We start from the raw sequence: 14,024 nt of genomic DNA, 5'->3' as shown, positions 1-14,024 counted from the left end.
GACCCCTGGATTAGAGGGTGACAGGTTGGTGGATGATTTTACACTGAAGATGCCTCGGTATAAGTAAAATTCAAATGCAAGAGGAAGACATGTAAGATGAGTCGATAAATAGCTTTTGACTGATTATAGAATCATAAGTAGGCCTATAGGTCAAAGGTGTCATTCACATCTCTTGACTTTTAGTTCGCGCCCTCAAACCCATCGGAAGCTGCGCTCAAATGCGAGAACAATGCCGTCGCAGAGCGTTCCCAAGCGCCTATTTTTTTAGGGCCCCATGACTGCTCCCCTCGATACAAATAATTTCCATTTCCACGCTTTAGATGTTAACATGTGAACGGCCCCTAAGGCTGATTCTACAGAGTTTACACTCACAGCATGGCTCTCTCTAATTGACTGTTTGCTAAACCCCCCCCCCCCCCCTCACCGCCTCTATACCTGGTGATCTCATTAGGCAGTTTACAATGAAAACAGTCACTTCTAGCTCAACCACATGAAGCTCGAGCGTCAGTTCAGTCAGGAAGATTATACTCTTGCATGCCTATTTCACCTACATCTGCATGATATCAGCTGTTTAGATCAGCTGGTCTCTATCCAATAGCACAACAAAACAATTGCATCGTTAGCCGATCATCTTGTGCGGCTTCTTTCTAATGATGATTGTCTCCCTACCTTCAGTACGTTCATGTTGCTGTTACGCAAAGTAGTCTTCGCAGATCCGTCAGCTTTATCAACTCATCATTCTATCGGCCTCGTCGGTGTCTGGACTCGACGGGGGGGATTTATGTTGCTGCTGCCCAGGGCAGTCGTCCCTTTGATTACAAATCTCCCTGTAGAGTCCAAGCGCCAAAGACTTTATCGTCACATATCATCTGTTAATTATAAACAATTGTCTTTTCTTCATTTGACTTGCCTCTCCTGATTGAACTGTCGACTGCTAGTAGGTTTTATGGCCAGCTCGCTAATTCAGCCAACATCATGCGTCTTGTATTGGATTCGCTGGCTGACTTTTTAAAAATCCCTATAAAAGGATCATTAATATTGACTGGATGGCTACATGGGTGATATTGTGCTTGAAGACTGAGGCTAAAGCTGACAGGTCTCAAGTTAAAAGTCGCCATCCTCACCAGTTGATGGTCAATGTAGAAGAAAAGTAAGAACAGCGTTGTTTTTATGTGAGTGAGTAGATATAAGTAAGAAAAGGAAAACTCACATTAATCCTCACAAAAGGTCATGAGCCAGAGAATGATCTGTCCACTCTTGTCAGTACATGTGTAAAAATTGTAAAGAGAATGAAAGTCTGACAGATAAAGAATCAGAGAAGGCTGAAGATAGACATCCTGATGTATTAACTGATTTTCAAAACCTGTTGGATAACTTTCTCTGCTCATGGATTTCAGCATTCCTAATTATAACTACATTTTAGGTTTCTCATCTTCATTCAGCAGATGGACATATTTGAATGCTTAAAATGAACATTAAAAACCCTTTGAACTCCAAACATCAAGGCATTTTCATGGCTTTATATATCTCGTGTCCTCCTCCCTTGGATTTTTGAAATAGAATTAGGTGCTCTGTTACTCGGAGCATTGGGCAGACATGCAGTTTCAACAGGAGTGGAAACATTTTCACAATATCCCGATCTCCTTCCTGTCCATCATTCCATCTGGATCCCGTGCTGATGACTGGTTTTCCCATACTGAAATAGATTTAACTGCTGTCAGTGTGCAGGCCTGATGCATTAAGGCGGCTCATACCTTATTCTTCAAGTTCTTCATATTGTAGAGATGGAGTCCGCTACTCATTGTCGTAGAGGACACATCAATGAGAACAGTGCAACATGTACATCATTTATTTCAATACAAATGTTACAACACTTACACTTGCATTTTTTTCATAAATACCACAGGACACCACATGTTGTAACAGGCTTCATTACCTTAACAAACAGTGACAAACAACTTGTGCAAAAACAAACATTTAGTAAACATTCAGCTGAGTGACGACTTCTTTCACTCGAAAACAAAACAAAACAGTTCACATGTAATAGGTTTGTTTTTCATATGATGACTAAAGCAATATATTTAACTTTCACAGAGAAATAACATTCTCAATTTATCAGGACAGTCCACCTTCAACAACATCTGTGCTGAGACTCTGCAGTTCCTCATGATTCTCCCTTTTACAGTCGCAAACAGGAAAGAGGACTTCCACAAAAATATTATGGCACAAGTCAACTGTCCAGCCAGTCATTGTTTATAGTTCACAAACTCAAACGTGGATTCAATTGTCAACATTTCTTTTTTTTATTTTTATTTTTTATTTTGTTTTGCAAGTGTTTCATTTGGGGGGGGGGGGGGGGGGGGGTGTAATGTGACTTGTAGGAAATAGGAACAACAATGGATCAGTGAGGATATCATTAGCATTAGCCCACCTCAGCCTGGATCATATTAAAATATAGACAGGATTAAAGATATACACGTTGTAATATATTCTCTAAGACTTGTCTTTAACCCAGAATCCACTTTTAAAATAACCTTCCATGGATGCAGAGTTGGTGCCAGTGGACACGACGGGTGATCTCGGGACAAACTTCATTTTTAAGGATTCAAGACTCATTGCACATAACTCTGTTGTGTCCTCCAGCATGAGGAGGTGGAGACGTGCATAACATTCCCTGTTATACAGGGGCATTGATGAAACCGTACCATTAATACCTCTGAGACAGCTGAGGTGCAAGGAGAGGCCACTGCCAGGAGGGAGCAGTGTGGACGTAGAGTTCACAACCTGCTTCTCTTGGACTCAAACAGATCACTTTGAAAGGAAGTGACCCCATAGTCCACAAACACATCACCACAATTATATATAGCAGACATACAAACCATCACATGCAAAGTGCTTCTTAAAGGACAGACCTTTTTTCTTTTTTTTTCAAACCCAGCAGTGACTCATCAATTTAAAGTAAATAGAGTCAACACAATGGTCATATAGCACAAATCTTGGTCTCGAATCGTTATCTGTTTTGTGCGTCCTGTACAGTGAAAATGCTGGAGGAAAGAAACAACAACCTGGGGAACATTTTTTTATGACATTCAACCCCTGAATTTACGTTGCTGTAAATCCATGAAAAAGAAAAACAGCAAAAAAGATCAACAAACGGAAAGCTTGTTTTTCACATGGCAAACATTGACGTAAGGTGATAACGTATTACATCTGTTCCTGCGGTCAGTGACAACGGCGCTGACCAAATCTAGCGATACAGTACGTATGGATTCCTCTGAGGGAACAAAGTTCACAGTTTTGACTCGAGTCAGCTGACTAGAGGCAACACTACATGCACTAAAACACAGGTCACTAACACCGATTTAGACTGGCAGTGAGCCCCTGCTCCCCCCTCCGCCTTCTATAGCCACATTTAGCATGCTGTCACTTTGAAAGGGGCTTACACTTGTCACCTAGTGTGGGAAAAGTGGGTGAATTCTCCAATTGAAGCACCTGCATGCAACGTCAAAATGTCCCAAGAGCCCGCGACCTTAAGACGGGAGATGAGTCTCATTTCAGGTTGGCCCTTTGGATCTCATCATGCAGATTGGGAACTGTATACTTTATAATGTACTAATCTATTTTAGTGTTTCCTAAGGAACAAGAGGGAGTCATCTGATTCTCCAGCTAAATGGTAGAGATAATGGATTTATTTGGGTTTATTGTGCTGGGCTCAGCTGGATTGGGGGCATTTCCTGGAGACTGACTGAAACAACTGGAACAGCTGAGGCACTGCTCACATATGCAAATGTAAGACGGAATTCACAAAGATCCAGACATCCGTTTACAGTGAGGAGACTCTGGGAAATGTCAGGGAGCAGACACAAAGGTGCACTGCTCAGGACTGTTTTTCTCATTTCCGTTTATCGGCGTCTGTCGTCAAGACGAGTATCTGGCCTGGAACGCTGTTATCGCTCGGCTATTTCAACACACTGTTTATTATTGTGTGTGTGGTTTGTGCCATGACTAAGGAAACAGCTTCTCTGGTTTCAGTAAACACTGTAGATGCTGAAACACAGCAACCACACATTTTAATAAACAAAACTGTGCAACAAAAAGGACTGTTACTGTCGCTACCGCCACATAGAGGGAACAAGAAAGACTCATAGTTTGCCTTATACTTATGTAGTGGCTTTATAATGCATCAAATACCGGTTTACATGTTACGCAAATGAACCAGCGGATTGAATGCAGAATATGACTGGTAGGCTGTGTGGTAGAAAACTTTGTTAAACACCGTCCGTGAATTTATTTGTGTAACAGGTGCAGGCTTTAAAGGTCAATAACCAGGCTTAACCACATTGATGCCATCTGCTTTAAAGATATTATACATCTTTAGGGCTCACAGTGGAATCTGGCTGATGCAACGTATACAAACTTGCAAGTTTTCGAGGATGGCCCCAGCCGTTTCTCAGCTCGCACCAGTGAGATATAGATAACTTCATACCTCTGGTGCAATCTGCTGGCAACAGGAACAACCATGCAGCAGGCTGTAAAACACGAGAGCAGGCAGCAGGGCTTCACAACATTGCTGAGGAGCGAGAGAGAGAGGGAGGTTCTACCACACCTGTTCATTATCATTGTCTTTCACACTGAGACAATCAATCAAAAAAACATAAATAGAGTAAAAAAACTCAAATAAATCATGATTTTGGTTGACTTGGAATGTATTTCTTCAAACAAAGCACCAAAGAGGCATAAAGGGTAACACCTGCATGCTCCTCATCCATTCTCTGATGGAAAAAAATACTCTATTCGTGCCGAATTGGCATGTCCGATGGGACATTTACAGCCTCAAACAACACTTACTTTGAATTTCAACAACATTTTTACGCTAATAAATTGCGAGGTGTTTTGCCAAGACCTCGGAGACTAGAAACATGGCCACAAATTTAATCTGAGCCAGATAATTCGAAATGATATAATGAACAGATCATTTAATAGAGTAAATAAACAGCTGAGATACTGCCTGAGTGGAACTTCTGTGGACAGTGAGTTAAGAAGCACATGAAAAAGATGTGACGAGGTAGATGAAAGTTAAACATGGAAAATGTAACAAAAAGGAAAAGTGATCTACCTCCAGTATTTGCTCACTGTGTTGAAAGAGAAATACTTCCCTCTGCTCAACATGTAAATTACAGTTTCTGTAAAGCAATCTCTACCAGCCAGTTTGACTGGCCTTACCTTCACGAGTCAAAAGGTTCATGACTGCAGTGTAAGCAGTGTCCCTGTTGACAGGAAGTCTCAGGGCTCCAAGTTTAAAGGACGGTCGTCACAGTCGATAGGTCTTTGTTGCAATTCCCGTTGGGGTCCGCTGCTCTGTCCACAACGCTGCAGACCCCCTGTGTCTTCCCCAGACACCCTTCATTAATGTCACTGTCTTCCAAGCTGCCCTTACTCCTCCCTTGCTGCTCGCCCTGCCAGCTGTGCCTGCTGTAGACGTATCCGTTCACTGGCCCCGGGTTCTTCATGCTGAGGATTTCCTTGAAGGCATACCTGAACTCGGGACTCCGGCAGTAAATGAGCGGGTTGAAGGCAGAGTTTGCGTAACCTATCCAGTTGAGTATCCTAAAGGTGAGTTCAGTGTCCTCCACCTTCCATATGGCCACCACCACGTTGAGCAGAAAGAAGGGCAACCAGCAAAGAGTGAAGATCCCCATGATGATGCCCAGTGTCTTTAGGGCTTTGTGTTCCCGCAGGCAAAACTTGACCTTCTTGTGGCCACGCCCGCTGTTGGCCTCCAGAGATGTAAGGTTGCTGTTGTCGTTGTTTTGAAAACGTCCAACGCTTTGGTCAATCTTCCTCAGTTGGAGCTTGGCCTCCTGGAAAACGCGGCTGTAGACAAAGACCATGATGACCACAGGGATGTAGAAGGAGATGATGGAGGAGGTGATGGCGTAAGCCATGTTTGTGTCGAACTCGCAGCATTTACTGTCAATGCATTTCCTCGCATTCTCATCAGTTGATATCGACCACTTCATGTGGATGGGCAGGTAAGACGTCAAGGCGGCAATCACCCACACCAGCACAACCACAATGCGAGCCTTGCACTTGGTCAGCATCGACTGGTAGCGGAAGGGAGAGGTGATGGCCAAATAACGATCAATGGCTATGACACACAGGGTCTCGATGCTTGCAGTCACACAGAGCACATCAGTCGCAGTCCAGAACTCGCACCAGAAACTGCCAAAGTGCCAGGTCTTAAAGATGATGTAGCAGGCGCCGAAAGGAACCACGACGAGACCCATGACCAGGTCAGCACAGGCCAGGGATGTGATGAAACAGTTGGTGATATTTTGGAGACGCTGGAAGCGGGCGATGGCTGTTATGACCAGGATGTTGCCAAAGACAATGGCCAGGACGAGCAAGGACATGACCATGCCCAGCAGGATCATGGTTGCCTCACTGTAACTCGTCATCACTGGGTCTGATGACGAGTTGGTCATCACTGCACTCACATTGAGGTACACTGGGAGGGTTGTACTTCCCATCTGAAGAGACCATATGTAGATTACACACACACACACACACACACACACACACACACACACACACACACACACACACACACACACACACACACACACACACACACACACACACAGACACACACATGAAGATCACGATTTAAATGTAACTGCATTTAAACAACTAGCACTAAAAAGAATCTGATGTGTCTCGTATTTCCACAAAAAAGGGGAACAGAAATTACAGCACCAACACCCAAAAATATACTACATCCTGCTTGCCTTCAGCAAGCACAGCTTAAAAAAAACCAACACGCGAAACAAGCCAAGCAAAAATGAAAGTACAAACCTCCACAGGTAGTTCCTGCCTCCCATACAAAGTGGAAATGTCACTCTTTAGTTCGTCCTTTACGATCACATGTCCTTCTTTCCACTGTCTGTTTTTCTTAACCTCCGTGTGTCTCACTCACTCAGTCCCTCGGTTGAACAGCGTTTCTTCTAATGTGTCTCCCGGGCTATTTGTCAGAGCCCTTATAGCGTGCAGTGGTGACATCATGGTCAGTGCTCAGCCAATCAGACAGCCAGCCTGCGGAGGGTGCTGAGAGCTCCCGAGAGTTTGAACACATTGTCCCTGCAGCCGCTGCTGCTGATGCATGAGGCAAAAGCTGCAAACACAAACCTTTTCTGACTTAAGTTTTAGCCAGACATCTTTTAAACATGTGTAAACTAAGCCTTTTAGAATGCGAACATTGATTTTACGGTTTAGAGAAAACAAGTAGTTCAGCTGTACATTTCAAGCACTGAGGTTTTCCATGTTTTGCCTGTTGGTCTGGATCACATCAAAAACAGGTGACACTTTCTTTGACTCTTTGTAGGAAACAATTGGATGTGGTCCAACTGGCATGTCTAACCAACTCCAGTGCGCACTCTATGATTTATTGGGAGGTTTGACTATTACTTTTTCCTTTTCCTGAAAAAACTTTGCTGTGTTAGTGCTTTTCCTGCCATGATGCTTTGACATAAAAATGTAAACCAACTGCATACAACTAAAGAAAAGTGGTTGAGCCCTTGCAGATACAGCACATTAAATCAAAAGCATGTCCTCATGTAATGTTACATTGTAAGGTCAAACTGCAGAAAACTCCCTCCTATTCATCAATCTACTCCCACTGCCCGGAAAATAAATACAGTTTCAGGGCAAATTTGCATTTCGCATACAAGGTCTATGCAAAGACTGTAAAATGGAGCTATTCATTGAAAGGTTTCTGTGTAATCTGGAACACGATTCAGATTCTGTGACAGAATAAACTGTATTATGTATTATCTGCATTAGCAAAACAAACAGAGCTCAGTGCTGAACCAAAATGCTACCAGTGACAGATAAAGGCAGAGAGAGGAGAACAGATCAGTGGGGTGTAAATGTGTTTATTCAGTCCGTGCCTCAGCCCTGCTTGTAGTGAGTCAGTGTGATGCGCTCACGCTAAATAATACTATGAGCAGGTATAGACGTACATTATTGTATATGAGCATTAGCTGAGTGTGTGTTTGAAGAGTTAGCAGGTTATTTAAATCAAAAGAGCCCTGTTAACTTTATGACCATTTGGACTCGGGGAGGCACTGGAGACCTGAACTGCCTGCATTAAGGTCCCACATCACACGCAAACAGTATTCATTCTGTGAATAAAGTCCTGACACCACACAACTATCCAAAATCACACAGGCATGTGTTGTGGATGGGGAGTTTTCCTTTCAATATTTACTGCATTTCCTTGTTCCTGCCGCGAACTGCAGTCAGGGGATCAATGCTCGTTCAGACACCCGTCATCAGTAGGTGTAGATAAATGAACACACTTTTCCCCAGGCTTGTTGTGCAATGATTGTACTGCAGTTCTCTTTGATAATAAACAATTATTTAGCTGAAACACAGTACTGGGGGGAGGTCAGGTTAGGTTTATTGTTCAGTTCTTTACAGGTGTGTTTGTAACTCAATACAATAGAGCTCAGATGCATTACCTCCTGCTATGATTTCTCATATTGCTTTTGAGCCTTAAAATATATTTACCTTATGTTTCCTCCCTAGTGGAGGTCCATCCAGCATTGCCCTGAAATTGACACATCTCCCTTCACTTAAGGATAGACCCCTTTTCATTTTGAAAGCCCATTGAGCTTGAGTCTTTCATCAATGACGTGCAAATGTCACCGCTGCACCTCAGATTAACGTCATTGGTCCTTATTGAATCAGCTAACATGACTTTAGTGGCACACATTGCCTTATCTCTTGATCAACCGACAGGACAAACCCAACGTGTTTAGCTCACTCCTAACAAGGTCAGTATCGTGTCTGTGATCCTCCACTTGTATGGATTGTGTGGTATCACAAAATCTGGAACCTTTGTGGGCTCAGTCTGCTTTTACTTAAAAACAGACTATATGAATAATGTAAAAGCTGTCGACTGTCATTTCATTTTTACAGAGTGATGAGCTATTAGCTTTGAGAATTGAACTCCTCAATAATTGATTCTTGGGATAAATCTCAGTCGGCTTCTGCAATTGCTGAACTTTGCGTACGTACCTTACATGTAACGTAAATCCGATTTCTATTTCGGAAAGTGTAAGTCTGCACGTTCGATTAATCATGACCGGTTTCCTCAGTCTGTCTTCCTGTATCCTGTCACTCCCAGGCAGAGCTGGGATCCTGTCCCCAGTTAGATATTGTTCAAAGCTCTGTTTATTCAAACACTGTTGGAATAAATCTATCTCCTCTCCACACCATCTCCAATTAGATTGCCATCTCTCTCCTTCATAGAAAGTTGCGATGTTGACCTGATGACCCAGGAGGCACCTCCCACCTCCCCCCACTCTATTTGTCCTGTACTCTGTGAGGAACAATACCTGGAGGCATTGCTCCTCTAGGGAAAGCCCTCAGGACCATGAGAGGAAATGAGTTTCCTTCTCTGGGGCGACCGTGGCTCACTGGGTGAAGAGGGTCGTCTGGGAACCGGAAGGTCAACGGTTCGATCCCCGACTGGGACGAGTCACGTGTCAAAGTGTACCTGAGCAATACACTGCTCCCCGGGTGCCGATCAATGGCAGCCCACTGATCCCTTTATACAGGGATGGGTCAAATGCAGTAGTCAAATTTCATGTATATGACAATAAAAATGGTTTCTTCTTGCTGAGTGTTAGATGAGGAGATCTATCGATCTTCTTATCTAACACTCAACTAGAAACTGATGTTGAATAAATATCAACAAATTATTACTCAGTAAAATGTAAAACTGTGACAACCAGCAGACTTCTAGACAGTGCTGCCCCAGAGCCATATCAGTCATTATGTATGAATCATTTAATTAAATATCAACACTGACGAATCAAGCTGATGCTCAGATCAACACCATTTCAGAAGAAATATATGAAGATTCTATACAAGTAATGTAGCACATGTGTATATAATACAATAAATATATTTGCAAGGTGCAAAGCATAGATACTGCTACCAGCCTAATCCTAACCCTAAACCAAGCATTCACCCCAAAATGTAATGATTTATATCATGATGTGTATTTTGTCCCCACAAGGAAGGCGAGTGCTCACAATGTCACTGTGTAAACAGTTGTATGTCCCCACAAGTCATGTAAACATACCAACACATTAGGCACACATACACACACTTTCGTCCAAAAAAACAGTGTTTTATTTGAACACAAACAATAGAAGTATAAAAAAGGTGTTATCAAAAGTGCTCTACCTTCATGTGACGCCGTTATCAATTGGTGCGTTTCATAAGCCCTTATTTTCTCTTTACATTTCTCATACAGGAGACGGAAGGAAATGAGAACATCAAAAATGTATTTCAAATTGAATGTGATGATGGGAGAAAAGAAAAAGAAAATCTGTGCTGCTGACTGTCTAGCCATGACTAATCCAGTCAATCTCCGTCTGAAGGAATTATTGTGAGGCCAATCGTGCCTTTATTTAATTCATTGGAATGAACCACTAATTAGTTCGGCAGTAAAGGCCCCTGGGGGACTGCGGGTGAGGCACACCCAAAAACAAATGACTTTATGACCATCAAAGACCAAAACTTACTGCACTGTTTGCACTGCATGCATCGACAGACACAGAGTGTGTTATTGATGCTGGTGGAACGTATCCAAGTTGGTGTTACATGTTTTTCCAGATAAAGAGAAACGGTAAGACAAAACTGTTTGTATATTTGAAATGGATCAGACCATATATGGACTCAGCACTTACTGACCGGGAGTCATTGTTCACTCGGTTTTACCCCTGATAAAGTTCAGACGGAGGAAGAGGTTGTAAAAACACTTCACTGTACTATTCAACATCGTTTGGGCTGTGGCTTCCAGACAGAGTTCAACATATACAAAAGATAAATAATAAAATGTAGTTATGAGGGGGGGTGTCTGACCAATGTAACACATTCAGTGTGTTTTAGAGCGCGAACAAAACCCTTTTTGAATTTGCCACCACAGGTCAACAAACATTTCCCTGCATGGCTTGCAATTGACAAGGGACAGCAAACTCTACTGCAGTCAATGAAGGAGGGCAGAATGGCTTCACAAAGCCTGTCTTTGCTTGGCAGAAAAGTTGCGGGACTCATGAGTCACATGATTTGTCTTATTAACTTCATAACACACAAAGCAAAACATTTCAGAGGGTATTAGACTTATTACAGGACATGTTCATGAAGGTTAAAGGTTGTATGCTGTAATTGACCCGATGACGGATTCAGTTAACTTGAATTTTCTGTTAGTAAGACAGAATTCTGCCTTGAATCTGGGGCTTAGGGCATGATTTATGGTGCAAATTAGATCGTCAGGCCTGAGTTGAATTAGTACCTTTTGTTTAATGCATAACCGTCCTTGTGTTTAAAGGTTACTGGTATATGCAAACTTCAACCTAAAGGCACGACAAAGAGACAAATACACAAGGATAGTTCAGTTTACTCAGTATTCAGGCAGGGTCAAAACCGGGAGATCATACACTCAGGCAAACAAATCCAAAAAGGGGCAGGCAGAGAATCCAAAGTCAAAACGGGCAGGCAGGGCCGGAACAGGCAGATCATATACATAAACTAGAATAACGCTGGAGAGCTTTGCAGTAACACACAAGACAATCTGGCAGGGATCAAGTGCAAGTGGACAGATCTAATGAGAGAATGGGCTGCAGGTGAGCGTGGAAGACCAGGCGAGGGGAGCGAGTGATTACATGCCGCGAGTGGCAGGACCTGAAATGACAGGAGAGGCAAGATCAAATCAATGTAAAACGTTGTGGAATTTGTGACATTGTGAGGATTTTATTCGTGTGCACAAATCTGTACCAATCAGCAAAAAAGTCCCTGGAGACCTTTCGGTCAGCACAGAGGGGAATTACAATCAAAAACAAAAAACAAACTTCTTTAATGCAAATAAAAATAAATCCTCTCTTCTTCTAATAGTTTAGGACATTTCTAGCATACTATAATGTTTATATTCTTAGGTTTTTTCGCCATTTGAAGCATGATTGTTGTGTTGTCTGGTTTACTGGTTATGCCTATCGGCAATGGTGAATGTCAGTTGAAGGCGGTACGGTAGATAGAGATATAAATAAATGAACAGCTACCCTTTTATCTCCCAAACAGATTGAATGAAAACGATGGGAAAGATGCATCCAAGGACCAATCCTGGAGCTGCCAGCGATATTAATCATGAACTTTTGGACACCAGTTAGTATTCATGGAATGGGAATAAGGGATGCAATTTCTCTTCACGCCTTCTAACCATACTGCTCTTTCACATATTTTGAGCACGCCGTGTGCTTTATCTCTGATCCTACGCAAAACAAATTCATATTTTCTGACCAGTTGTATCCCAACATTTGTAACTTTTCAACACATAATGTTGTGCTCATTTGCTCTCCTAAATTAGGAACCCTAGTATCTTCAAGAGTGTATACATCTGCATAAGTGAGACAGCCGGGGATGAGGCTGGACCATGGAATTAGTACTTTGTTTTTCCTCTTCCACAATGATTAATGTGAGAATAAACAGGGCGAGGGCAAATTTCTCTCTCTTTGCCACTTAAGGAAGTCACTTCAACCTCTAACGACTCGCTGCATGCTCTCTGTTACTGTCTACAGTGATTGATTGCAAAAAAAAGTCAACCTTTGATCCGTTCGAATGCCGAGTGAGCATAAGATGTGTAACCAACGGCCTTCTTTGGTTTTGTTCTTCGCCACAGCTTTGGCACATATTCAACTTGCGTAAACATTTGCATTCTTGAATGGTTTCTGTCTGCGGAGTTAGGAATGAGACCTATTCACCAGAGGTGACAGAGAGAGGGTCAGAGCGAAACAGTTGTGATGGGATCTTTACGGTTCAATGATAATACTTCAGAGGAAGGATTACCATTCATTTTGTGTGTAAGCTGAAAACAGATGAATGGAATCACACAACACAAGCTCAAGCGACCATTTAACACTCATTAATTGCTCATTTAGAATGTACCACCCTTACACACACACACACACACACACACACACATACACATACACATGCAAAATTGGTATCTGTGACATTTAACAAAGACCACCATCAGCCACCGTCTCCCTGACAGTCTTTTGTTTACAGCCTTGAATGATTGAAACTGGAACTCACTGATGGACCACACCAACGACAGAAAATGTGACAAGTGAAAAAGCCAGATTTAAATGAAGTTTGAGAGGTGTTATGAAACCGCTCCACATGACCCAACATGAGCTTTTGATGCTGCTTTTGGTCTGTGTGTGTCTGTGTGTCTGCATGTCTGTCCTGCAGCTGCAAACATTAAACTGCATTGGCGTTTTGCCTGGCCAGTTTTATCCTAACAAGTCATACATCTTCTGGCAGTGCAAACTTCTTTCATTAGATACAGATCTACAGAGTATTGTTCAAGCTATCTAATTGGTTACAGGTGTTTTCACAGATGCATTCTGCGCACAAATCTGAAATCTTCTTGTCAGTTCATGTTGCAGCCACATGTGTGAGAGCAAAGCAAACTGGCAAAAGCATGATGATGAAAACAATTTGAAGCATTGAAAGACAGTCTATCCCATAGGTCTGGGCCGATATCAAATTTAGCATGATTTATCTTGTCTCTGTCATACTTTCTGTTTGTGCTCTACCGTAAGCTGCATTGCATCATATGGTTCTTCTTTTCTGGACATGATTACAGTCAAGTGGAGGCACATATTTGATCTGATACGAAGACCAGATGGACTCTGGATTGAAGTTATGCATAACAAAAGAGTTCCACTCATTTGCAGCATTCATGCAATGTGCCTGTGTAGTTTTTTTATTAGTTTTGGATGTTTAATATTAGTAGGCCTAAACATTTTTTTTTTTTTTTAGAGGTATCCCTGACTAATGTGCTTCGGAAACAATGTGGATGGCTTCAACTTTAACATTTATAATTTGTGTCATATAAGTTGACATTTTAATATATTAAATATTCCTTCCCTTGCTATTTTACAAAAGGCAGC

General features: G+C 42.2%; 1 protein-coding gene across 1 annotated transcript; it reads right to left on the bottom strand.

Annotated features, from left to right (window-relative positions):
- Nucleotides 1–1,833: 1,833 nt before the first annotated feature.
- adrb2a (adrenoceptor beta 2, surface a) lies at nt 1,834–6,987 on the bottom strand. Its single transcript, XM_079268872.1, has 2 exons — nt 6,856–6,987; nt 1,834–6,530 (listed from the first exon to the last, which is right to left on the bottom strand). Exon 2 carries the CDS (start codon nt 6,528–6,530, stop codon nt 5,298–5,300), a length of 1,233 nt encoding a protein of 410 aa, XP_079124998.1. The 5' UTR covers nt 6,856–6,987; the 3' UTR covers nt 1,834–5,297.
- Between the last annotated feature and the right edge of the window lie 7,037 nt (nt 6,988–14,024).

This window comes from Melanostigma gelatinosum (genome assembly GCF_949748355.1).
Source record: "Melanostigma gelatinosum genome assembly, chromosome: 5".
NCBI lineage: Eukaryota > Metazoa > Chordata > Actinopteri > Perciformes > Zoarcidae > Melanostigma > Melanostigma gelatinosum.
Note: the sequence above shows the minus strand (reverse complement) of the source record. Positions and strands in the feature narration are given on the sequence as shown.

Coding starts and splice junctions, on each gene's coding strand:
- adrb2a (XM_079268872.1), bottom strand. CDS start 6,530: ATGGGAAGTACAACCCTCCCAGTGTACCTCAATGTGAGTGCAGTGATG.